We start from the raw sequence: 26,848 nt of genomic DNA on the forward strand, positions 1-26,848 counted from the left end.
TTTCTGTGCTAAGAGTATGCGTGCTGTGTGCTCCCAGCACAGTTACAAACGGGTACAGGAAAACTCCTGATACATACTTGGGAGCTTTCTGATCATGTGACCACTTTAATAGTCTATCACAGCGGTCATGTGATCTGAATCTCCGCCTCCCGGTTTTTAGAACCTCTTAAAGGGCCAGTTGGTGGCAGCGGGAAGGGGTTCAAGTGGTGCACTGCTGTTTTTAGTGCACTACTGTATACTTTGAACCGATTCCCGTCCTGTGACGTATCTGCTAGGGTTGCCACATCATCCCTTTAATCCAGGGCATATATTAATTACACAGGTTCTGAGGCTGATTTAATGCAGATCAGGCACCAAGTCAGTGTAATTACCACCTTAAATCGGTCACAGAAACTGTGTAATTAATATGTGTCCTGGATTAAAGGGATGATGTGGCAACCTTAGTATCGGCATGTCGCTGGATAGAAAGGGTGATATCTCAGTCATTGGTGCAGCTGTAGCGATCGAAGAGATAGCATTTTTTTTTTCAGCTGGCAATTCCCTTCATTGTAAAAGAAATCCTAGAGGTTATGCAGTTCATTTTTCAACCGCCGGAAGGGGGTTCATCCCCTTCCCGCCACCACCACCTTTCCCTAGCAATCGAGGGGAGCCCAGTAAGGATGCGACCTGTGGCGTCCAGTTCCTGGGACAAGTTTGATTCAGACTGAAACATACCACACAGAACCTAATTAGAGGCTGGATGGAACTTACAGGGTTCCCATATCTTGATGCACCCCTGTAACCCATTATAGGGTGCTACCACTCTCTGGATTGTATTTTTATTTTAAAGTATGCAAAATGAGAAAAGGAGGAACGGGGATACCACAAAAGTAGGGCCAGAAACTGTAGCAGGAACATCTCACCATTGGAAACGCCAGAAAACACAAGAAGTTAAGAGAAGACTCAGACCATCCCAACTACACATGTATACATTTATTATTACTTTTGCCAGGATGCCCCCTCTTTATAAACGAAATATATTCTTCTTACGGTTGTGCTGTGGAGGAATATGTTTGACTAAAAATCATTATACATTTTACAGTTGTAAAAAAAATCAGCAGATGCTTTCCCTCTGAAGTCTAATCAGACTTATCAATAAAACATTTCCTGCAGTCTGAATACATTGCGGACTCTGTGCGGCTTTGTCTTCCCTGAGGATTTCTTTCCGATTTAAACATTTCCTCCACACAGTACATGACTAAGGACACTAAACCGTGTGAACTCTCCGATGTTTAACAAGGTCTCCTTTATAAATGAAAGTTTTCCTGCACTCTGAACAGGAATAGGGACGCTCACCCGTGTGAACTCTCCGATGCTTAACGAGGTCTCCTTTATAAGTGAAAGATTTCCCGCACTCTGAACATGAATAAGGACGCTCACCCCTGTGAACTCTCTGATGTTTAACAAGGTCTCCTTTATGAATGAAAGATTTCCCGCACTCTGAACATAAATAAGGACGATCACCTGTGTGAGTTAACTGGTGTGTAACAAGGCCTCCTCTTTTTGTGAAACATTTCCCGCACTCTGAACAAGAATATGGACGCTCACCCGTGTGAATTCTAAGGTGGGCAACAAGGCCTCCTTTTGTAGTGAAAGATTTCTTGCACTCTGGACAGACATAAGGCCACTCACCTGTGTGAATCCCCTGGTGTTTAACAAACTCTCTTTTAAGAGTGAAAGATTTCCCGCATTCTGAACACGAATAAGGATGCTCACCAGTGTGAATTCTCTGGTGTTCAACAAGTCCTCCTTTCTGAGTGAATGATTTCCCACACTCTGAACATGAATAAGGACGCAAACCTGTGTGAATTCTCTGGTGTATATCAAGGTCTTTTTTATAAATAAAAGCTTTCCCACACTCTGAACATGAATGGGGACGCTCACCCGTGTGAATTTTCTGGTGTCTAACAAGATAAGATTTCTTCTGGAAAGATTTCCTGCACTCTGAGCATGAATAGGGATGCTCACCGGTGTGAATTATCTGGTGTCTAACAAGATCTCCTTTAGAAATGAAAGATTTCCGGCACTCTGCACATGAAAAGGGACGCTCACCTGTGTGAATTCTTTGATGTTTCACAAAGTCTCGTTCATGACTGAAAGATTTCCCGCATTCTGAACATGAATAGGGAAGGTCTCCTGTGTGAATTTTCTGGTGTGCAACAAAGTTTTGTTTATGTTTAAAACATTTTCCGCACTCTGAACAAGAGAAAGGACGGTCACTCGTGTGAACTCTCTGGTGCTGAATAAGTTTTCCTTTCCGAGTGAAAGATTTCCCGCACTCTGAACATGAGAATAAATTGTCGCCTCGGTGAACTCCTTCATGGGGTGAGGAAGATTCCTCGGGATTAAAAGGATCTGTTGATGGATCTGCAGTGTGAGATCTTACATGGATATTTCCAATCATAGTATGTGATTGATGAGAAGATTCCCCCTGATCAGAGGGATCCATTGATGTCTCCGGACAGGAAGGTCTGTGATGTATATTTGGTGTATTTGGATTTCCTCCTGGAGGATCCTGTGTGATGACATTATCTTCTGACTTACAATCAGCAAATAGAAGAGGTCCCTCCGAGGAATTCCTGACATCACATCCATCTGTCAGAAAGAAGTAAAAAAATAATAATAATATATACTGTGTGTGTGCGCGCGCGCATGTGTATGTATATATATATATATATATATATATATATATATGATATAAAATATATATAACACACACACACACACACACACACACACACACACACACACACACACACACACACACACACACACACACACCAGTGCTGTGAAAAAGTATTTGCCCCCTTCCTGATTTTTTTTTGTTTTTTCTTTGCATATTTCTCACACTTAAATGATTCAGATCAAACAAATTTTAATATTACACAGAGATAACACAGGATGCAGTTTTTAAATTATTATATCATTTATTAAGGGAAAAAAGCTGTTCAAACCTGCCTGGCCCTATGTGGAAAAGTTATTGCCCCCACAATTTTTGGGGAAATCTGAGTTAAATTTCACTTGCCACACCCAGGCCTGATTACTGTCAGACCTTTTGAATAAAAAAATAAAATAAATCACATATATAGAAGCTGTCTGACAAAGTGAAGCAAGCTAACAGATCACAAAAGCCACACATCATGCCACAATCTAAAATAATTCAAGAACGGATTAGAAACAAAGTAATATACATGTATCGGTCTAGGAAGGGTTTCAAAGCCATTTCTAAGGATTTGGAACTCCAGTGAACCATGTTGAGAGCCATTATTCACAAATGGAGATAACTTGGAACAGTAGTGAACCTTCCCAGGAGTGGCCGGCCTGCAAATATCACTCCAAGAGCATGAGGACGACTCATCCAGGAGTTCATAAAAGAACCCAGAACAACATCTAAAGAACTGCAGAGCTCACTTGTCTCAGGTAAGTGATCAGTGGCCATGATTCAACAATAAGAAAGAGACTGGGCAAAATTGCATCCATGTGAGAATTCCAAGGCCAAAGCCACTGCTGACCAAAAAGAAGACAAAGGCTCATCTCACATTTACAAAAAACATCTTGATTATCCCCAAGACTTTTAGGCAAATATTCTGTGGACTGATGAGACAAAAATTTGGAAGGTGTGTTTCCCATTACATCTGGCATAAAACGAATACAGCATTTCATAACAAGAACATCATACCAGCAATCAGACATGGTGGTGGTAGCATGATGGTCTGGGTCTGCATTGCAGCTTTAGGACCTGGATGACTTACCATAATTGATGGAACCATGAATTCTGAGCTCTACCAGAAAACCCTAAAGGAGAATGTCCAGCCATAAGTTCGTGACCTCAAGCTCAAGTGCACTTGGGTTATGCAGCAGGACAATGATCCGAAACACAACAGTATGTCCACCTCCAAATGGGTCAAACAAACCAAAATTTAGGTTTTGGAGTGGCCTAGTCAAAGCCCAGACTTAAATCCAATTGGGACGTTGTATCGTGACCAAAATTGCTCCACAGCAATGTGAAAAATCCATTGCCAGTTATCACAAACACTTGATTGCCGTTGTTGCTGCCAAGGGTGGCTCAACCAGTTTATAGGTTTAGGGGCTAATTACTCTTTGACATAAAGCCAGGCAGGGTTGGACAGTGTTTTTACCTTAATAAACAAAACCATCATTTAAAAACTGCATATTGTATTTACTCTGGATATCTTTGAGTAATGATAAAATTTGTTTGATGATCTGAGTCATTTAAGTGTGATAAATCTGAAAAAAAAAAAAAATCTGAAAAGGAGGCAAATACATTTTCACAGCATTGTGTATGTGTGTGTGTGTGTATATATATATATATATATATATACACACACACACACACACACATATATAGAGACAGAGAATTGTTTCTTCGATAGTGTCTGTTACTTACTTCTGTTGATAAGTTGCAAAATTCCATCCTGTTCACTCTTCATAATCATCCCAACCTCATCTGTGAACTGCAGATCACCCCCCAAATATGTCTCCACTTCTTCCTCCTTAACCTCAGATTTTATATTAATCAGTTCTTCGCCCTGAACCCCAAAATAATAGAAAAAAAAAATCTATTAAAGTCAACTCAAGGCAGATATTACAGATGCAAATGACAGAAGCTCTCTATTGTCCTGACTACCTTGACTCCCTTCTTCATAACCCCCATCTCTCACTGCGCAACTGGCCATAGGGGCTACACTTAAGGTGATATCTTCCACAATCTCTTGACTGGACATTTCCCTGCACCCCTCTTCTTTGATTCCTATCCTGAGAGATCTGGAGTTTGAGTCAGGTACTACTAATGCCGCGTACACACACGAGCGAATTGTCCGGCGTACTTAGTCCGCCGAAACACATTTCACCGGACAATTCGATCGTGTGTGGGCTTCAGCTGACTTTTCCAGCGTAACTTGGGTTTCAGCGGACAATACGTTCGTCAGTATGCTAGTCCGGCGGACTAAGAATGACGCATGCTCATAAGCAAGTACGAAAAGGAAGCTATTGGCTACTGGCTATTGAACTTCACGCTAGCAAACGCCGGACTTTCTGTGTGTCCGTGTGTGGCCAAGTCTGTTCGGTAGAAAGTCCGCCGGACTATCCACCGGATTGTTTGCTGGACAATTTGCTCATGTGTACGCGGCATTACAAGCACCTTGGTCAACTTTTGGACTTTGACGTGTACATTTTGTGACTTTTACCAATTATACTTCATTGACAGATCAGACTTGTCTCAGATTTGCCACTTTTTGCGGTCCAGTATAGCTCACATTGGCAGCCTTAGGGAGAAAAGCACTTCTGAAAACCTTTATAGTGCCGTGGAATACACTGTGTGCCTTCCCTGTTAACTATACAAACTTCTGGTTTCTCTTCCGCTTGCATATGTTCCTCCCTTTTACTGTCTAATCGCAGACTGACCAGGGGAAATACAAACCAGCAGGTGTTACTGAGCTAAGGCAGAGATAAATCAGGTCTACTGCTTATTTTCTGTGAGCCTAGAAATCCCAAGACGCATACCCTAGTGGCACGTCAACACATCAGCCTGGACTTACAGGAGCAAAGAACAGCACCATGTCATTAAGTATGCACCCCCCCAGTGGAGGATGGGGACCCATGATGACATGTGATTGAGGTTATGAATCACAGAGGAATGGAAAGTATATTGCTTAAAAAGAAAAAGGAATATATTTGGAGATTTGGGGGGTGAAAATGCAGGGTGCTAAAAAGAGCTTTTAATGGAGATGGGGGATGCGGGGAGCAAAAGTTAAACTTCAGATGGAGAAGTAAGCATTAAAACAAGAGACTATGTAGAAGAATCATCTTGTAGCTTAGAAAACTTTGAGTTCTAATTGCTCAGTCCCATCTACCTGATGATGGTGGGGTATGGTGTGATCTTCCTGTGTGGAATCCCAGGAATACAGAGGATTTCCCTCCTCCATAGACTGCGGATCCCCAAACATCTCTTCTTTTTCCACTTTAACCTCAACTTTGATGTGTTTCCGTTCTTCGCCCTAAAGTACAAATACGATAAGAATGGATTTGTAAAAGGAAACAAGAGATGACATAGACGAAAGAGTAGATTTGAGTTCTAGTTGCCCAGCTCCATCTACCTGATGATGGTGGGGGATGGTGTGATCTTCCTGTGTGGAATCCCGGGAATACAGAGGACGGGGACATCTCTCTGGTGGGTTCCCATTACTGGATCCATCTGTAGGAAACACACACACACTGACTGAATACATTGTTTCTATGTGTTTATCAGATGATGGGGGATCTAGGTGGAGCCTCCGTACTGCTCTGTCCTTTACAATAAAGTCTCCTCTTACCCGGTGATGTGAGGGGCGGCTGATTCTCCATCATGACGTCCTTGTAGAGATCCTTGTGTCCTTCTAAATACTCCCACTCCTCCATGGAGAAATAGACAGTGACATCCTGACACCTTATAGGAACCTGACACACACAATGATACAGTCACCATCCAGACACATCCCTTGTCTGTTACTGGATAATGTCCCAGAATTCCCGGCACCGCTCACCTCTCCTGTCAGCAGATCCAATGATTTTGTTGGTGACTTCTAGAATCTTCTTGCAATTGCTTCTCTTGGGTTTCAAAGAATGAGGTAAATGAACTGTAATGATTAAATGGTCACCAGAGGAAAACTGCATTAAAAGGGCAACACTAATGTCATGTGACCTCCCAAAATCCTCCTCACCTCTGCCGCCAGGTTTGTGTTTTATTAACCACTTAACCTCTGGAAAGGTTTTACCTCCTTCATAAATGGGACATTTTTTGTTACTGAGCACTGTGCTACTTTATCTGGCAATTGCACATTCAATTCTGTACCCAAATGAAATTTATATAATTTTTTTCACACAAATAGAGTTTTCTTTTGGTGGTTTTTGATCACGACTGTTTTTTTAATTTTTTATCATATAAATGAAAAAAGACCAAAAATTTTGAAAAAACATATATTTTCTACTTTCTGTTATAATACATATCCAATAAAAATAAAAATCATAAATTTAGGCCAAAAATGTATTCTGCTACATGTCTTTGGTAAAAACAAAAATACCAATATGTGTATATTGATTGGTTTGTGTGGAAGTTCTAGCATCTGCAAACTATATAATATATACAGTATATTTGAATTTACGTAGCTATAGATGCTATACTGTAATTTAGGTGATCAGCGAATTATAGTGGGACTGTGATAGGGTGGTGGGCAATCTGGTCCTAAAAGACACTATCTAGGAGTATCACTGACATTGCGTATATATATATATATATATATATATATATATATATATATATATAGCACACTAATACAGTGATCAGTGACAATACTACACACTGTCACTGTACTAATGACACTGGCTGGGATGGGGTTAACATCTAGGGGCAATTGAGGGGTTACCTATGTGCCTAACAAATGTAATGTGTGCGGCCTTTACTTACTAATCTGGCTGTTTTTTTCCTCCCTGCTTTTCAGGGAGAAGAAACAACCAGATTGCTGTTCCCTGTACACAGAGTTCTGTGTGTTTGTAAACATAGGACTCCATGTGTGATTGGCTACAGCCGATCAGCAGGTTCCCGGCCAAAATCATTTGACAGAATTAGCTGACAAATTTGTGCTGTAGTGAATCACAGTACAGTTCAGCTTGAACCCGGAAGCATTCCTGCAGATTGAATGTACTGTAGATTTACTGTGACCACGGGGCAAGTAGTTAATAGAGAGTAGGGATGAGCTCAGGCGTGTTCGCATGGAACACGTGCAGAGCCCACCAGGAAGTGAGCGCAGTACTGCGCTAGTCACAGGCAGTGAGACATTGCCCGATCTCTGCAGCCGCACATCAAGGCAATGTCTCACTGCCTGTGATTAGCTCAGCGCTGCGCTCACTTCCTGGTGGGCTCTGCGAACACGCCTGAGCTCATCCCTAATAGAGAGTAGTGATGTCATGTGACCCTCCCGGAATCCTCCTCACCTCCCTGGTCAGCAAGTAGATGATCTCCAGGGTGAGGTTTAAGAAATAATCCTTATTACCTCCTCTGCTGCCAGTTCCAACATCTTCCTCACAACGGCTCTATCCCAGAACTTCCTTTTTAGTTTCCTATATCACTTCCTGTTCCTCAGTTACCTCACTTCCTGTCTGCACCTGACATCACTTCCTCCCCATTTCTGGTATCACTTCCTGTGTCTGTAAAGTCTCATACACACGATCGGACTTTGTACAAACTTTCCCGTGGACTTTTGTACAAGGGCATAGTCCACAAGTTTGTATTGCATACACACGATCATACTTTTTAGGCAACAAACACGAACGTAGTGACGTTTCAACGTACTGACGACACTTCAAAAGAGGACGTTCAATTACTCCAGTGCCACCTTTGGTCAACTTCTGTATTGTAGTCTGATCTTTTGCATTGGTTCTGAGCATGCGTGTTTGTACCTTGTACAAAAGTCTGATGGTTTTGCGTACACACGGTCGGACTTTGCTCCATCGGACTTAAGTTGTCAAAAAGTTTGTCAGTTTGCACGGCCAACAAAAGTCCGATAAAAACTGAAAAAGTTTGTCCGATGGAGCAAAGTACACAAGGTTGGATGTTGCTCCAAAACAGCTAATTTGCATTTTTGTTGTCATAAAATCTGATCGTGTGTACGGGCCTTAAGACTCACACTCTTCTTGTCTTTGCGTTCCACTTGATATAATTGGAAAAGATCTCTGCCTTGAAAATAATTTCATTAAAGTCCCATCTATTTTCACTATGTGAATATTATAAGATAACACTGCAATGGTTAAAAAAAAAAATAAGAACCACTAGATCCTGAAACTATCATTAAAAATTGCAGATAAAAGCACTGAAAAGTATGTTAGTTTCTTACTTACCGTGTTTTTCCTTTACATAATTTTTTTATTACTTCCTAGCATTGTGTGTTTATGCATCTGGTAACACGGTAACCCCCTCACAGTTCCTCTTGTTGGGTGCAAGAAGGGGCCCTGCTGTTAAATATTATTTCACAAATTGTAATTACATGCCCCTGTTAACCACTTGCTGACCAGCGCACGCCGATATACGTCCTAACTTTGAGGACGGATATCGTTATGGCAGCAGCTAGCTGCCATAACCCTGGTATCCTCGTATTCAGCGGGCGGTCGGCTACAAGATAAAAGTGGTCTCTGTGGTGGATTTGCTGCAAGATCACTTTTATTGGTGCCCTCCGCCGCTTATCGGAGCCCTTCGGAACCGGCAGAGGCGATCCGGTCCTTCTCCTGGCTAGGCATGGAGACGAGTGAGGGGAAGATGGCTCCCACCCGTCTCCATGACATTGCAGGGCGGAAGCGACATCAAAACGTTACTTCCACCCATAGCTCTTAAAGGGCCATTTTTTTTTTTAATAATTTTTTTAAATGAACACTGTTTTATTTTATTTTTTTATTGCATTTTAGTCTTTTCGACCCCAGATCTCATATTTAAGAGGTCCTGTAAAGCTTTTTTTTTTCTATTACAAGGGATGTTTACATTCCTTGTAATAGGAATAAAAGTGACAACATTTTTTATTTATTTTTTTAAAACAGTGTAAAAAAAAAAAAAAAAAAGGTAAAATAAATAAGAAAAAAAAATGTAAACGCCCCGTCCCGACTAGCTCGCGTGCAGAAGTGACCACATACGTGAGTAGCGCCCGCATATGAAAATGGTGTTCAAACCACACATATGAGGTATCGGATTCACCATAGAGCAAAAGCAATAATTCTAGCCCTAGACCTCCTCTGTAACTCAAAACATACAACCTGTAGAATTTTTTAAATGTCTCCTATGGAGATTTTTAAGGGTAAGTAGGTCGCCATTCCACGAGTGGGCGCAATTTTGAAGCGTGACATGTTGGGTATCAATTTACCCGGCGTAACATTATCTTTCACAATATAAAAAAATTGGGTTAACTTTACTGCTGTCTTATTTTTTAATAAAAAAAAAGTGTTTTTTTTCCAAATAAAGTGTGCTTGTAAGACCGCTGCGCAAATACGGTGTGATAGAATGTATTGCAGTGACCGCCATTTTATTCTCTAAGGTGTAAGGGAAAAAATGCATAATGTTTGGGGGTTCTAAGTAATTTTCTAGCAAAAAAAAACCTGTTTTTAACTTGTAAACAACAAATCTCAGAAAGAGGCTCAGCCCTTAAGTGGTTAAACAGGGACAGAAACATTGGGCCTTAGATGGTGGTGGTGCCGCAACACTGTAACTCCTCACAGTTACTCTTGGTGGGCACAGGAATGGTCCCTGCTGTTAAATATTATTTAAAAAATTGTAATTACATGCCCCTGTTAAACAGGGGCAGAAACATTGGGCCTTGGGTGGTGGTGGTTCCCTAAACTAAAAATATTGTTGGAAGCTAGCATCATCATGATTGAGGAGGAATAGGATAGGCAGAATAGGAAGCCTTCAAGGGATCCCAGATCCATAGCAAATTAAGTTAGTTACATCAGCATCAGGTGCTTGATAACTGCTGATCCAGGACCGATTTATTTTTATAAACGTGAGCCTATCAATGGAGTCTGTGGACAGGTGCACTCTTTGATCTGTTACAAACACATGCTGGATGAAGGACAGGCCAGCAGCTCAATTGCATATTGAGCAAGTCCTGGCCAGTGGTCCAACCTCAAGATCCAGCAACTCAGTGGATGCTCTGTTGGAAAGGTCTCCAAGTCTGTTCTTACCCCTAGATATTCCTGCACCATATAATGTAGACACCGGAGATGGTTGCTTGAACTGATCAAACCTTGGCGATGAGGACTGTAAAATTGTTTAAAGGCATCGGTCAGCCGGGCCACCTTCTCTACCACTCTTCGTCCCTGTACACACGGTCGGAGATTTCCACAACCAAATCAGTCGGATTTTGGCCGTCAGATTTTGTCCGTCGGATCTTGTCCGAAACTGTTGCATACACACGGTCGGACAAAGTTTGCGAAAAATCTGATCTTTCGTTACGATGGGACTACATTCAGGCTAGTAGCCAATAGCTTTGATGTAGGAATTTGATCGGAGCATGCGTGGCACTTGGTCCGATCAAAATTCTCTACACATGATCGGAGTATGTCCGACCGACCCGGGAAATATTTCCAAAATGTTGGAAAATTGGGTCCGACGGATATTCCGACGGAATCAGTCCGATGCGTACCACACACAGTCGGATTATCCGACGACACGGTCCGATAGAACACATTCCGACGGATTCTCCGACCGTGTGTACAAGGGCTTCCTCTGACTGAACGAAACCTCAGCAACATGTTGTCCAGTACCAGGAAATTGTAACCTACCAGGATATTCAACCTTTCTTCAAGGTCTCCTGAAGATGTTTCATCCTCTGCTCCCTCTGTGAAGGCAGGATGAGTTCTGCAAGCCAGTAATGATCCCTCTTCTTGATACCATGAATCCTATGGTCCTTTTGCAGGCTTTACAGAATCAGGGAGGCCATGCAGCGTAAATTTGCAGAGGCATTCGATTCTGAGTCCTCTGGGTCACTAAGGATATTGCAATCATAGTATGTGATTGATGAGAAGATTCCCCCAAGTCAGCAAGGAATCCATGAAGGTTTGTGATGTATATTTTGTGTATTTGGATTTCCTCCTGGAGGATCCTGTGTGATGACATTATCTTCTGACTTACAATCAGCAGATAATAGAAGACGTCTCTCCGAGGAATTCCTGACATCACATCCATCTGTTGAAAATAACTTTTAAAAATGTTAAAAAAAAATGTAAAAAATATGTCAGTAGTTCAAAAAGAAATCAATTTTAAGCTCCACCTCCACATCATAGGAACCGGTTGATCTCACAGTTGGGCCCCTGTTCTCCCTCCAAGTTCATTTTAAAAAGTGTTCACTCTGAGTCCATTTATCTGCAAATTCTATAATAATAAAAAGTTATTAGCTAACCATTAGCGTTTTTTTACTACATTGGTTTGCCTGTATTTCCCTGGATTAAAAAGTTAAAAGAATTTGCAGATCATATAGAGGCCCTTGTCCTTATTAACATGGGCACAAGGTGCTTTGGGGCAGGGGGAATGTTGGACAAATGACTATATGACTAATGACTAATGATCTATATTTAGGATGCATCTGGTCTATAAACCAGAGGCTCTGGATGGACAGTTGGATAAATGGCTCTATATTTAGGATGTATCCGGTCTATAAACCAGAGGCTCTGGATGGACAGTTGGATAAATGGTTCTATATTTAGGATGTATCTGGTCTATAAAACAGAGGCTCTGGATGGACAGTTGGATAAATGGTTCTATATTTAGGATGTATCTGGTCTATAAAACAGAGGCTCTGGATGGATAGTTGGATAAATGGCTATATATTTAGGATGTATCCGGTCTATAAACCAGAGGCTCTGGATGGACAGTTGGATAAATGGTTCTATATTTAGGATGTATCTGATCTATAAACCAGAGGTTCTGGATGGACAGTTGGAGAAATGGCTATATATTTAGGATGTATCCGGTCTATAAACCAAAGGCTCTGGATGGACAGTTGGATAAATGGCTATATATTTAGGATGTATCCGGTCTATAAAACAGAGGCTCTGGATGGACAGTTGGATAAATGGCTATATATTTAGGATGTATCCGGTCTATAAACCAAAGGCTCTGGATGGACAGTTGGATAAATAGCTATATATTTAGGATGTATCCGGTCTATAAAACAGAGGCTCTGGATGGACAGTTGGATAAATGGCTCTATATTTAGGATGTATCTGGTCTATAAATAATTTTGTGTGTACACTGAGGGGGGCAATGTGTGCAGGGAGAGGTTAGTGTGAGCAAGGTGGTCAAGAGGGCAATGTGCACAATGGGGGTGATGTGTGCAGGGGAGGGGGTGGGGCAATGTGTACAGAAAGGGTGGCAGCAAGTACAGGAAAGGAGGAACTGTTTTCAGGGAGGTGAGGAGGAGAACAATAGAAGCATAGATGGAGGAGGCAACAGGCAAAGAAAACCAATTGGCACAGATGTTTTTGCAGCTATATACTGCCAAATTGGCTCCAGTGAGCAGCATTATGACAAGGTCTCCAACTGTACTTCAGAGCCAGATAGTCAAAAGGCGTAAAATGAGGGAGACGCACATCAGTGAGGCAGGTGGTCTTGTGCTGTAGACTGCACATAGTGCAAATGTGTAAATGTGACTAATTTTTGAAAACACTTTATTTTTTTTTTCAAATATATAATTTTATTGATTTCCAGAGGGGTCGAAGCTCCTCAGTACATATAATAAAACATAAACACAGGGCAAGGATTACAAGAGAGGCAGTACAAAAACCAAGTCATGAGACAGGAGATAACAAATAGTATTCCGTTGTACATGCAGCCAAAAGAAAGAAGGAGAGTAATTACTAGTAGCCCCTGTCAACGTTCAGTTGGAAGGCACCGGAGCACAAATCGACCCCTATGTCCCCCCCCCTGTAAATAAGGGGGGGGGACGTCCCGAGCTACTAAATAGGGGAGCTCGGGACCAAAGTAACAACAGCTAAGGACATAGGGGGGTCAGAAAAGGAAAGAGAGAAAGAGAAAGGGAGGGAAGAGAGAGAAAAAAAAAAAAAAGAAGGGGGGGGGGGGGAAGAGAGGCAGAGATCAGACGTAGAAAAGATCAAAAAGGTAGGAACTAGCATGGACACGACGGTGGCCTCAGCCCACCCTTCCCTCAAAATGGTGGAGAAGGATCAGGACGACAATAGACGCTGACCTTCGGCCGAAAATATAAACATGCACCAGATGTCCCAGGTCTCTTTAAAGACTTCTTGTTTGTGTTGCGCTGTGAGAATCACGTCCTCCAGCCTCCGCACGTCCTCCACCTTCCTCAACCAATGTGCCACAGTTGGGGGAGAGTTTTGCTTCCAATACAGAGGGATGCACGCTTTGGCCGCATTGAGAAGATGGCAGACCAGGGATCTCTTATATTGTTTGACTGGTGTCGGGGAGTGGTGTAGTAAAAAGTAGGCCGCCTCATTCGGAACCTCATACGTCGTAAATTGCTGAGTGATGCGGCGTACCTCATCCCAAAACCCCCGCAGTCTAGAGCAGGTCCAAAAGACATGGAGTATAGTACCCTCCTCTTCATTGCAGCGCCAGCACCGGTCTGAGGAGGAAGGGAAGCATTTACTCAGACGAGAGGGGGTTAAATACCAACGGTTGAGGATCTTAAAATTAGTCTCCTGGATTTTGGTGCAGGATGAGGACTTAAGAGCCAAGGTGACAATGCGCTGCGCTTGTGCCGTCGAGAAAGTGCATTGAAGGTCTCGCTCCCATTTGGATAGACAGGCTAGGCGGAGCGGTTCCCGCGGTGTGGATAGCAAGGCGTAAGTCTGCGAAAGAATGTGTGTCAATGGTTCCGTACCGGAGCTTAAGAGCTCAAAGGGGGTTAAACGTTGCTCAAAGTCCCGCGGTCGTGGTAATGAATAAAGGAAATGGTGTAGCTGTAGTGCTTTCCAGAAGGGGAGTCGATATGTCCCTGCCGCTGCCGAAAGGTCTGTAATAGAGGGCCAGTGTCCATCAGCCAGAAATTTGGCCGCATGATCATGACCGGAGTCTCTGAGAGACGTGTAGTTTGGAAACACTTTATTTTTACCTGTTCTCTCTCTCAAAAAAAAAGCAACTTTGCCAAAAAAAAAAGGATTACAAGTTTAGTAGCAAATCTGTCCATTTTTTTATTATTCAGTCTGTAAAAAGGAAGCCATTTTCTTGCTTTCAGGTGTAATCTATTTACAATTTCTCCAAGAAACTGTAGCCTATTCCAATGGAGGCTTGACACGTGTGGTCAATTCTGTTCAACTTTTACATTTGAAATTTTACACAAAAAAACGTTTTTGTTCCAGATGCAATGCATGCTCAATCACTCTTATGCAGCTTTCCATACAGGCTTGGTATCTGTGGGACAAATATCCTATCACCAGTCTCCAAAACAGGACACACATGTTTTGCTTCCAGATGCAATGTACTTGCTCTCTCCTTTAGAAATTGCAACCTATCCAACAAAGGCCTGCTAAAGAAACATGCCTAAGAAAATGCAGGTTGTTCAAATAGCCTTGATTTCTGCAGTGCAAATTTTTTTTTCTTTATTAGTCTAACAAGTAGAACTTAAATGTTTTACAGTATTTACACTTAAAATATGCCCATTCTGTCACTCAGAAACTACAGCCTGTCCATATTCTAGGAATGGACATCACAGGGGTAATAATGCCGTGCTGACATGTTTCGCTTGTGAACATGAGCTTTTTCAGTGTTCACGAGCGAAACATGTCAGCACGGCATCATTACCCCATATGACATTGTTTCATTCCTAAACCAGACCCTGCAGACTCCCATACCCACATTATCTACCTGTGTACCGACACTGCTGATACGAAGCGGCACAAACAAAGAGTGCTTTGGTGGACTACCTCCATGTGGATCCTGTCCATGAGGTATTAGGAGCCTTTAGCATGGCTGGGGAGTGGTGAGATCACACTGACTTACTTTGTGTATACTGTCCATATGACACCGACTCACCCACATGTAGAATGATACTGCATGCACACCTATCCACCCGCTTAAAGTTCAGCCTTACACAGCCAGGTTAGTTGTTTGGCTACCATTCAGTATATCAGTGCACGGACTCTATTCAGCCTTTACCTGTATCTACGGCTGGACTATGCAAATGCACCACTAATTGACTGTTTTAGCGGACTCAGCCATCCATCCATCCCTCATATACTCCTCATCACGTCTGGCCCTGTACTACTATTGAAGTCATAGATCAATTGTGGTTAAAGCGGAATTCTGCCAAAAAAATTAAATTTAAAGTCTGCAGCTACAAATACTGCAGCTGCTGCCTTTTAAAATATGGACTCTTACCTGCCAAGGGTGCTCGCAATGTCCTCACCCAAAGCTGATCTGTCCCTCGGCTCCTGGGTGGGGGTGCTGGCATCTTTGTTAAGGGAATCAGAGCCTGGTTTCCTACTGCGCATGGGCAAGTCACGCTGCACGTTCTCACTGGTCCCTGCTGTCTTTTAGGACCTGTGTGTCCCCCAGAAGACGGTGGGGGGCGGACATGGCTTAGATAGCTGCAGATACTGTGGCGATCTATGCCCAGAAGTGGGAGCAAATACCTGGATTATACAGGTATCTGCTCCCCCCTCCTCCCTGAAAGGTGCCAAATGTGACACCGGAGGGGTGAGGAATCCGAAAATTGGAAGTTCCATTTTTGGGTGGAACTGCGCTTTAAACCACATTATACTCTATCTGCAGTCACTTGCACTAGTGCCTCTTTGATTCAACCTTCGGATTGGATGAATGTGTGGTGGATGTGTGATTTGCGTAGGTGTCTGCAGATGCTTCTTGTCTGGTTTTGACAACTTTGTCATTTTAACTTTTTGTTATGTCGGAAGGTTTTTGCAATTTTTCATGTTCTATTTTTACTACATCTACTTTAATAAAGCTGTTTATAATTGATCCTCTTTAGACCCCTTGCACACAGCCCAAAGCGTGGGCGGTAAAATGCCGCTATTTTTAGTGGCGTTGTCAGGGCTGGCTTAGCCCTTCCTCCTCTGGGCTGGCCGCTCAGCTGTCGACTAATTGCCAGCTCTCTTCTCTCTCTTCAGTTACCAGCTGTTTCCGATGATGCTCGTCTGGCCTGCCTATATAAAGTCTTCCAGCTCATTTCTCCTTTGCCTTCACATTTGGTCACATCACTAGAAACTATCTCCTGCTGTTGTTTCAAGACTGGCTTGCTAACATCCCTCCTGGCTTCCATCCTGCTTGCAGTTGCTCTCCGTGGATCCCTGACGCCTGGACTGGCTAATTACCCGATCTGGTTTATAAACAAGTGAGATTAGATTGTACTTCTGTCTCTGTCTGTTTCATGGTTCCTGACAGGCGTTTTACCGCCATTTCGGCCGCTAGCAGGCACTTTTACCCCCGCTAGCGGCCGAGAAAGGGGTTAAAACTGACGGCAATACGCCGCTATTAGAGCGCTGCCCCATTGATTTCAATGGGGAGCAGTGGTGGAGGAGCGGTAAACACACCGCTTCTTCACCACTCCAAAGAAGCTGCTGGCAGGACTTTTCCCTGACGTCCTGCCAGCACAGGACGATCTTTCACACTACAAACAATGGTGCAACTTTTTTAAGGCGGATCGCAGGTGCTATTTCTAACGCTATAGCGCCTGCAAAACGCCCTGGTGTGAAAGGGGTCTGAAAGAATTCTTTTTGGACCTTCAATCCTCCTTAAATATATGCTCATATATCTAGAGGACCACGCTACCATCCACTCCCTGTTATAATTATATGGGGATGATCTGACTGTGTATGAGGCGATGGTGCATGAGATAAAGTTTTAGGTATCCGATTCCTTATAGGATACTCCCCTCTATATCTACAGCAGAGGTGATGACACAGTGATTTTTATCTTTTCTTTATATATACCATAATGGGAAACAAATCTATATTACTGGCTGCTGTCTTTGAAAAATACATTCACAAGTTGCTATTTCAGGAACTGCGCCATGTTTGGCTGTTGTCTCGGAGACACCACAATAGCATTAAGTTTGGTAAAACAACCGCCTCATCTCTGGAATGTGGGCTTGTGTTTTGGAGCACTCTAGGCTAACACATTTTGATTGTTTTTGTACAGAATACAGCGTGGTACTAAAAATAAGAGCACATGTGACTTCTTTTGCCACTTTTTGTAAAAAAGTTTTTTTTTAGTTTTTTTTATCGATTAATTTCGATTAATTATAACGCACATACAGATCCAACTACTTTTAGCTGATCTCCTTGCATTGCAACTCTGCATTAGTCAGTGGTAAATGTGGTATACACTATATACAATCACCCGACACTAGTTAGTTTCCACAATCCATGACTTAACTTCACAGTTCACACAAATACGTTTTAAATACAAACTGAAGCACTGACATAAGTAATTTTTTTTTTCCCCACAGTAGCGTGACAATCCCTCCACCTCCGGTCTAACTAATCACTCTCACCTTATGGCATTGACCCTTGTGCAAACAGGTGGTCATGCAAACGGGTATTAAAAGGGTTAACACGGACCATAAACTTCTCTCACGTCTCCTTAGATCTCAGCAAGGACGCCAGGTCATGGGTAGAAAGAAGATTGAAGTGCTCATCGCTTAAGTATAAGATACCATTTTTGTGTTGAAACACAAACTACTCACATAAAGATGATAAAAACACAGCATGTAAAGCCGACAATCGTGTTAGTTCCGTAGGGCAGCAGCGGGTGACATCATGCGTAGCTCCTCCCCTGTACGCGTTACATTCAATCAGAACTTCAACGTCCCCAGACTCCTCCCCCCTTACCTTCGTTAGCAGACGGAGGCACTTGGGGAAGGGGGGAGAACTCCCTGAAGACCCGGAAGCCAGCGGAGAGGTGAGTACCGATCAAAAGAATTTTGATCGATCAAAAAAATTTACGATTAGTCAAGGAATTAATCTTTAATCTCCACAGCCCTAATATTTCAATTTTATTTTTTTTAACAATATTTTTAAATGTTCCAATAATACACAGGACTCATTTAATTTATTTTTTTATTTAAATCCTTATTTATAACCATATAGAAGACACAATAATACAGCCACAAGAGCAACAGACAGAGAAATTACACATTTGACATCACTATTCTATTTAGTGGATAATATATCTTCCCATTTTTATCAAAAGATATTAGAATTTCCTCTTTTCATCTGGGACAGCTCTCCTCCACCGTCCACACTACATTCTCCGACAGCTCTCCCTCCACCATCCACACTACATTCTCCGACAGCTCTCCTCCACCGTCCACACTACATTCTCCGACAGCTCTCCTCCACCATCCACACTACATTCTCCGACAGATCTCCTCCACCATCCACACTACATTCTCCGACAGATCTCCTCCACCATCCACACTACATTCTCCGACAGATCTCCTCCACCATCCACACTACATTCTCCGACAGATCTCCTCCACCGTCCACACTACATTCTCTGACAGATCTCCTCCACCGTCCGCACTACATTCTCCGACAGCTCTCCTCCACCATCCACACTACATTCCCTGACAGATCTCCTCCCACCATCCACACTACATTCTCCGACAGCTCTCCGCCCACCATCCACACTACATTCTCCGACAGATCTCCTCCACCATCCACACTACATTCTCCGACATATCTCCTCCACCGTCCACACTACATTCTCCGACAGCTCTCCTCCACCGTCCGCACTACATTCTCCGACAGCTCTCCTCCACCATCCACACTACATTCTCCAACAGATCTCCTCCCACCATCCACACTACATTCTCCGACAGCTCTCCTCCACCATCCTCACAACATTCTCCTACAGATCTCCTCCACCATCCACACTACATTCTCCGACAGATCTCCTCCACCATCCACACTACATTCTCCGACAGATCTCCTCCACCATCCACACTACATTCTCCGACAGATCTCCTCCACCATCCACACTACATTCTCCGACAGATCTCCTCCACCATCCACACTACATTCTCCGACATCTCTCCTCCACCATCCACACTACATTCTCCGACAGCTCTCCTCCCACCATCCACACTACATTCTCCGACAGATCTCCTCCACCGTCCACACTACATTCTCCGACAGATCTCCTCCACCATCCACACTACATTCTCCGACAGCTTTCCTCCACACTACATTCTCCGACAGATCTCCTCCACCATCCACACTACATTCTCCGACAGCTCTCCTCCCACCATCCACACTACATTCCCTGACAGCTCTCCTCCACCATCCACACTACATTCCCTGACAGCTCTCCTCCACCATCCACACTACATTCTCCGACAGCTCTCCTTCCACCATCCATACTACATTTTTCAACAGCTCTCCTTCTGCCATACGCACTACACTGTACTTTTTGGTGTTGGACAAGATTACCTTTTTTATAAAAAGATTTCTTGCACTCTGAACATGAAAAAGGACGCTCACCTGTGTGAATTCTCTGGTGTGCAACAAGGTGCCCATTTTGAATGAAAGATTTTCCACACTCTAAACACGAATAGGGACGCTCACCTGTGTGAGTTCTCTGGTGTTTAACAAGGGTTCCTTTCTGAGTAAAAGATTTTCTGCACTCTAAACATGAATAAGGACGCTCACCTGTGTGAATTTTCTGGTGTTTAACAAGGTGTCCTTTTTGCATGAAAGATTTTCCACAGTCTGAACACGAATAAGGACGCTCACCTGTGTGAGTTCTCTGGTGTTTAATAAGGTCTCTTTTCTGAATGTAAGATTTACCGCACTCTGAACATGAATAAGGACGCTCACCCGTGTGAATTTTCTGGTGTTTAACAAGGTGTACTTTTTGAATGAAAGATTTTCCACACTCTGAACATGAATGAGGACGTTCACCTGTGTGAGTTCTCTGGTGTCTAGCAAGGTCTCTTTTCTGAATGAAAGATTTCCCGCATTCTGAACATGAATAAGGATGCTCATCCGTGTGAATTTTCTGATGTTTAACAAGCTCTCTTATATTAGTGAATGATTTTTCGCACTCTGAACATGAATAAGGACGCTCACCCATGTGAACTCTCTGATGTTGAACAAGATGAGCTTCCTGAAGGTAAGATTTACAACACACTGAACATGAATGAAGATGCTCAGCCGTGTGAAGTCTCTGATGTTTAACGAGGCCTCTTCTACGAGTGAAAGATTTCCCACACTCTGCACATGAATAAGGATGTTTACCCGTGTGAAATGTATGGTATTGCTTAAGGTTTCCTTTTTGAGTGAAAGATTTCCCACACTCTGAATAGGAAAAAAGATTCTCATCTTGGTGAACTCCTTCATGGGATGAGGAAGATTCCTCGGGATTAGAAGGATCTGTTGATGGATCAGCAGTGTGAGATCTTACATGGATATTTCCAATCATAGTATGTGATTGATGAGAAGATTCCCCCTGATAAGAGGGATCCATTGATGTTTCCGGACAGGAAGGTCTGTGATGTATATTTTGTGTATTTGGATTTCCTCCTGGAGGATCCTCTGTGATGACATTATCTTCTGACTTACAATCAGCAGATAATAGAAGACGTCTCTCAGAGGAATTCCTGACATCACATCCATCTGTTGGAAAAAAGGAAACAAAAAAAATGTCAGTAGATGACAAATAACTGGAGTTTTAACTCTACCTCTCTGTCAGTGGAATAAGTGGAAATGCCGATCTCACAGCTGGGCTCCTGTTCTCCCTCCAAAATCAATCAGAAAAGTCTTCACACCGAGTCCATGCGTAATTCATTTGTGGACATGGTGTGAGCCAGCCCTGAGTCTTCACTAGCTAAAATGCATTTATGATTTGTTAGGACATCGGATTGCCACAATTTGTTTGGATTTTAAATTATAAAGAATTTGCAGATCCTTTATGGACACCAATGCGAACACTTTTTTAAAAAGTTAATTTATAGAAGAGTCACAGTGGTCTAACATTCAACAGTTTCACAGAGCTCTGGTATGGAGTTGGGTAAAATTGTAACATCAAAATATGAAAACAGTTTAAAGATATAAAACACCCAAAACACATTTGACACACTGAGTGACATTTCTTTGTGCATTAATGCCAGTTATGGGGAATAATGGGAATGCCAGGTCATTTTTGTGGAAACGAGACATTATATTGAGGAATGGAGATGGACCTTTTGTCAGGAACCATGAAATCAGAATGAGACAAAAGTACACTTGAATCACACTTGTTTAATAATAAAAGTAAATAGAACAAAAACGTAGTCAAAACATAGCCAAAGTACAGGAATTGGAACGGATGATCAGACAATCCAAACATCAGGGAACCGGAGATGAATGTAGTAAAACAGCAAGCAGGATCTAGAGCCAGAAGGGATGTCAGCCAAGCAAGTCTACACACGGGCGGATTGTATGGCCTACTTAGTCCGTCAGACAATCCGACGGACAGTCCGTCATACTTTCGAATGAACGGACTTGACCACACACGGATGAACAAACAGTCCGTCGAAAGCTTGCACGATGACGTGTACAGCACGTACGACGGGACTAGAAATAGGAAGTCCAATACACAGCAATGCAACCTTTCGCCGTGTAAATCCTTTCTGAGCATGCGCCATACTTAGTCAGTCGAACTAGCCTACTGACGAGCGGATTGTCCGCTGAAACCAAAGTATGACGGACAGTATTACGGAAATTCCGAAATACTTAGTCCGCCAGACTGCACGCTGAAAAAGTCAGCTGAAGCCCACACATGAGCGGTCTGTCCGCTGAAATGTGTTTCGACGGACTAAGTTGGCCAGACAGTCCGCCCGTGTGTACGCGGCTTAACAAGAATGCACGAGGGCGTCTGTGATGTTGGCAAAGGCAGAGATCCTCTGGGCTGGACTGCTTAAGTAGGCAGGGCTGACGAGCAGGATATCATCAACAGCTGAGTAACTGTGGAGAGAAAGGAGCTGGCAATTAGCCGACAGCTGAGCGGCCAGCTCAGAGAAGGAAGGGCTGAGCCCTGCCCTGACAGTACCTACTCCTCAAAGACCCCCCCCCCCCCCCCCCCCCCCGAGGACCACCAGGCTTGAGGGAAAAATGTCTATGGAAATCACGGAGGAGGACATGGGCATGTATGTCCGAGAATGAGACCCAAGAGTGTTCCTCCGGACCGTACCCCTTCCAATGCACCAGCTACTGTATGCGCCCACGAAATCTACAGGAGTCGACAATGGACTGTACTTCATACTCCTCATGGTTCTCAACTTGTACAGGTGAGGACATGGCACTGAGGTGGTAAAGTGGTTGAAGACCAAAGGTTTTAATAAGGAGACATGAAATACGCATGTTAGAAGGAAGGTCTAATACGTAAGCCACTGGGTTAATCCTGCGAAGAATACGGAAAGGCCCAATAAACCGAGGGGCGAACCTCAGTGAGGGAGCACAAAGTCTGAGGTTGTGAGATGACAGCCAGACCCTGTCCCCAACCTGGTAGGAAGGTGTGGATAAAGCATCCTGGACTAGTGCCCAAGTGGAACGAAGACAACGGAGATGCTCCTCTAACGCAGGAATACTCTGCGGAACAAATGAGTCAGGCAACATGGAAGGTTAGAAGCCATAGTTCGCCATAAAACAGGGACAATCAAGAAGCAGAATTCAAGGCACTGTTGTGAGCAAACAGTGCCCACAGTAATAGGTCTGACCAGTTATGATGGTCAGAAATATAGCATCTTGGTATTGTTCCAAGGACTGATTGGCTCGTTCTGTGGCCCCATTAGACTGCGGGTGATAAGCAGAGGAAAAAGTAAGCCGAATTCCCAACTGTGCACAAAAGGCTTACCAGAACCTGGGACACAAACTAACTACCCCTGTCCAAGACAATCACCTTGGGTAGCCCATGTAAGCGAAAGATCTCCCAAGCAGAAATGGAAGCCAGTTCCTTAGAAGTGGGCATCTTCTTAAGTGGAATACATTAAGACATTTTTGAGAACCGGTCAACCACCATAAAGGATAACTGTGTTGCCCTAGGAGTTGTGTAACTCCACAATGAAATCCATAGACAGGTGGTCCAGTGAGACTGGTGCGAACTGTAGCCAGAATACAATCAGGAGGAATCGTAGGAACCAAAACCAACTTGGAAGAGGAGGAAAATTGTTGTGACAAGGCGTCAGCCCTTACATTCTTAGTACTGGGTAAGAATGAGTCAATGTAATTGAAACTTGGCAAGAAAATAGCCCATCGCGCTCTTCTGGGAGAGAGGCGTTTAGCCTCAGACAAGAATGTGAAATTCTTATGGTCAGTAAGAATGAGAACCGGCACAGTGGTACCTTTGAGGAGGTGGCTCCATTCTTTCAGGACTAAAATGATCGCCAACAGCTCTCTGTCACCAATCCAATAATTGCACTCAACAGGTGACAATCTCTTGGAAAAGTAGCCACAATGATGCAAAGCGCTCTCATAGCTAGGACTTTGAGACAGAAGGGCGCCAACTCCAGTCTCAGAAGCATCAACCTCAAGGATAAAAGGTAACGTAGGATCAGGATGTGTCAACACAGGAGTCGGAACAAAGGCAGCCTTGAGATTTTCAAAGGCCTTAACAGACTCTGGAGACCAACTTTGTGGGTTACCATACTTTCTGGTCATATCAGTCAGGGGCTTGAGAAGTTATGAATAAACATCCGATAATAAGCCCAGGAAACGCTGCAGGAGTGCATATACCCACGGGTCAGGGCCACTGTAGGACTGCTGAAAGTTTCTCTGGGTCCATCGAAAAACCAGCAGTAGAAATTACATAACCCAAGAATTTAACCTGTTCATGATGGAACTTGCACTTCTCAAATTTACAACAGAGATTGTTCTTTTGTGTGCTTCTTAGTTTCTGAAGCACACAACAGGGGAGTTGGAAAATATGAGGATATTATCGAGATAAACCACCGCACATAACTGCAACAAATCTCGGAGGACATTGTTAATGAATTCCTGGAAAACTGCCAGGGCATTACAAAGGCCAAAAGGCATTACGAAGTACTCATAATGGCCTGTTTTGGTATTAAACGCAGTTTTCCACTCATTGCCCTCCTCAGTCCTCACAAAATTGTATGCCCCTCTCAAATCAAGCTTTGGGAAAACCGTTGCTCCCTTGAGGCGGTCAAATAACTCAGTAATCAACGGAATCAGATAGGCATTCTTAATCGTGAAACGATTGCGACCCCTATAATTAATATAAGGTCTCAGTTCACCACTCTTCTTTCTCACAAAAGAAGAAACCAGCACCAGCAGGGGACGAGGATAAAACCTCGAGAAAGTGCGTCTGCAACATGCTCCTCCATGGCCATATCCTCTAAGACCAACAAAGGGTAAACCCGGCCACGAGGAGTTATGGCACCATGTCAATTGCGTAATCATATGACCAGTGTGGAGGCAAACTACCGTCTTGACCTTTGTCAAAGACATCGCTAAAAATCACGTTACACCTCTGGCAAGGAGGAGAGTAAAGAGGTGCACAGGACCTTGGCTACCTTCTGGAAGTAGGTCTTACTGCATTGTGGCAACCAGAAGAGAGCCTCAACATGGAGCCACTCAAAAGAGGGGTTGTGCCCCTGTAACCAAGGATAACCAATGACCAGTGGAAACTTAGGTGAGGAAATAACTTGGAATTGGATTATCTCATAGTAAAGAGCCCCTATGGCCATGGACAAAGGAACCTTGTCATGAGTCCCAAGAGCCTCAATGGCAAGTGGAGTGTCATGCAGTTGCAGTGGAATCTAGTGCTTTGATCCATACAAAGGCAGCATCAATGAACAGGACTGCAGCCCCAGAGTCGATTAGAGCCTGTATCCCGACGGATGACTCAGCCTAAGAAAGGGTGACCAAAACCAGGAGCTTATCCTTCTGGATAACTGGAGACAAAACAATGCCACCTGGCAAATTAGCCAAAAGCTAAGCAGCCAACTCAGAGAAGGAAGGGCTGAGCCCCGCCCTGACAATTTTAAAATGGTGTACAGTATCCCCTCCTCATTTTCTGGAAACATAACATTATCTTGAGGAATGGAGATACACCTTTCATATGGTGTACAGTAGAGCTTCTTCATTTGTTGGGAACATGCTGTTATATTGAGGACTGGAGATGGACCTTTCATATGGTGTACAGGAGGGTTGTCAAGCTCAATTTCATTGTGGGCTACATCAACATTATGGTTGGCCTCAAAGGGCCATTTGTATCTGTAAGACTATATAAATGTATCTACTCTTTATCATGTTAAATTACTGCCTATGCATTTATTACTGGACTTAGTAATAACTCAAGACTTAGGCTGGGTTCACACATGTGCGGTGCGAATTCCAGCTCCGTTTTCTCTACGAAGAGAAAAAACAGCTGTTCAGAGGTTCATCTCCATTGTAGCTGCGGATCAGTGAGCAGGGAGAGGGAGGTGGTGTAGTGAGGAGAGAGAATTTGTGTTCAGAACGGAATGCATCTGTGAATCAGATGCGTTCCCATAGAAGATAATGTGCTTGTAATTCGCACCGCAATGCCCAGAAAATGCATACTTTTTTGGGCAATGCACAGTGCGAATGCAACACAAATATGTGAACCAGGTGCATTCAAATGAATGAATTTTAAAATGTCCTGCGAATTGGATACGGTCTAATTTGCATAGGTGTGAACGGGGCCTTAAAGTGTTACTAAACCTACATCAGTAAAAGTCTGTATATTCAGTAAAGCATGTTCGTTATGCTCACTGTGGAACGGGTTAATCCTCTGCATTGTGTGAAAAAGGCTGTTTGACCCTATATGCACAGATCCTCCTCTTCTTCCACTGACTCCAAAACAGGTCCAGATAAGACAGAGTTACTGGAGTCAGGCTGCACATGCTCAGTTTGGTGTGTATTGCTAGAAAGATTTTTTTCTTGGGAGAGTGCATGTGATAAGGACAGGGCCATTCAGCACTGTCCAGACAGAGGATCAGGGGGTCCTGTAGGTGTAGATCCTGAAAGGACAGCCAGTGGAGTACACAAACTCCTCCTACAAGCTTTAACCAGACACTGATAGAAGTCACAAGACTGCTATATACTGCTGATGAGAAAAGGTATTTATCAGTCTATATTTACTAAAATTATTGCATTTCCATGTTCTGTGTACTGTAGGTGGCCAGATATAGTGAATGCAGGTTCCTGGGTTTAGTAACACTCTAAGCTGTGAAGGGCAAGTACAGACCACTCACACTCTTGTAGCAGATGAGGCCAGTCTGAAAAGCAGGTTCGCACACAGTTGGTATAATCAACAAAA

At 43.3% G+C, this 26,848-nt stretch overlaps 2 protein-coding genes across 2 annotated transcripts in view; both read right to left on the bottom strand.

Moving 5' to 3' along the window:
• Nucleotides 1-26,848, bottom strand: part of LOC143956088 (uncharacterized) — a 106,914-nt gene that overhangs the window by 68,808 nt on the left and 11,258 nt on the right. The gene's annotated exons all lie outside the window — the stretch shown is intronic.
• On the bottom strand, nt 958-8,302 carry LOC143955691 (uncharacterized). Its single transcript, XM_077465802.1, has 4 exons — nt 6,156-8,302; nt 5,913-6,056; nt 4,448-4,589; nt 958-2,634 (listed from the first exon to the last, which is right to left on the bottom strand). Exons 1-4 carry the CDS (start codon nt 6,285-6,287, stop codon nt 1,247-1,249), a joined length of 1,806 nt encoding a protein of 601 aa, XP_077321928.1. The 5' UTR covers nt 6,288-8,302; the 3' UTR covers nt 958-1,246.

This window comes from Lithobates pipiens, unplaced genomic scaffold (assembly GCF_037356315.1).
Source record: "Lithobates pipiens isolate NorthernLeopardFrog02 unplaced genomic scaffold, aLitPip1_a1.2 Scaffold_35, whole genome shotgun sequence".
Classification (NCBI taxonomy): Eukaryota; Metazoa; Chordata; class Amphibia; order Anura; family Ranidae; genus Lithobates; species Lithobates pipiens.

What these genes read in the sequence shown, in the direction of transcription:
- LOC143955691 (XM_077465802.1), bottom strand. Translation starts at nt 6,287, where the DNA reads ATGTATTCAGTCAGTGTGTGTGTGTTTCCTACAGATGGATCCAGTAAT. An exon ending in CCATCCCCCACCATCATCAG is followed by an intron (nt 6,057 to 6,155) that starts GTAGATGGAGCT and finishes TTTGTACTTTAG; the next exon opens with GGCGAAGAACGGAAACACAT. An exon ending in TTTGCAACTTATCAACAGAA is followed by an intron (nt 2,635 to 4,447) that starts GTAAGTAACAGA and finishes TCTTTCTGACAG; the next exon opens with ATGGATGTGATGTCAGGAAT.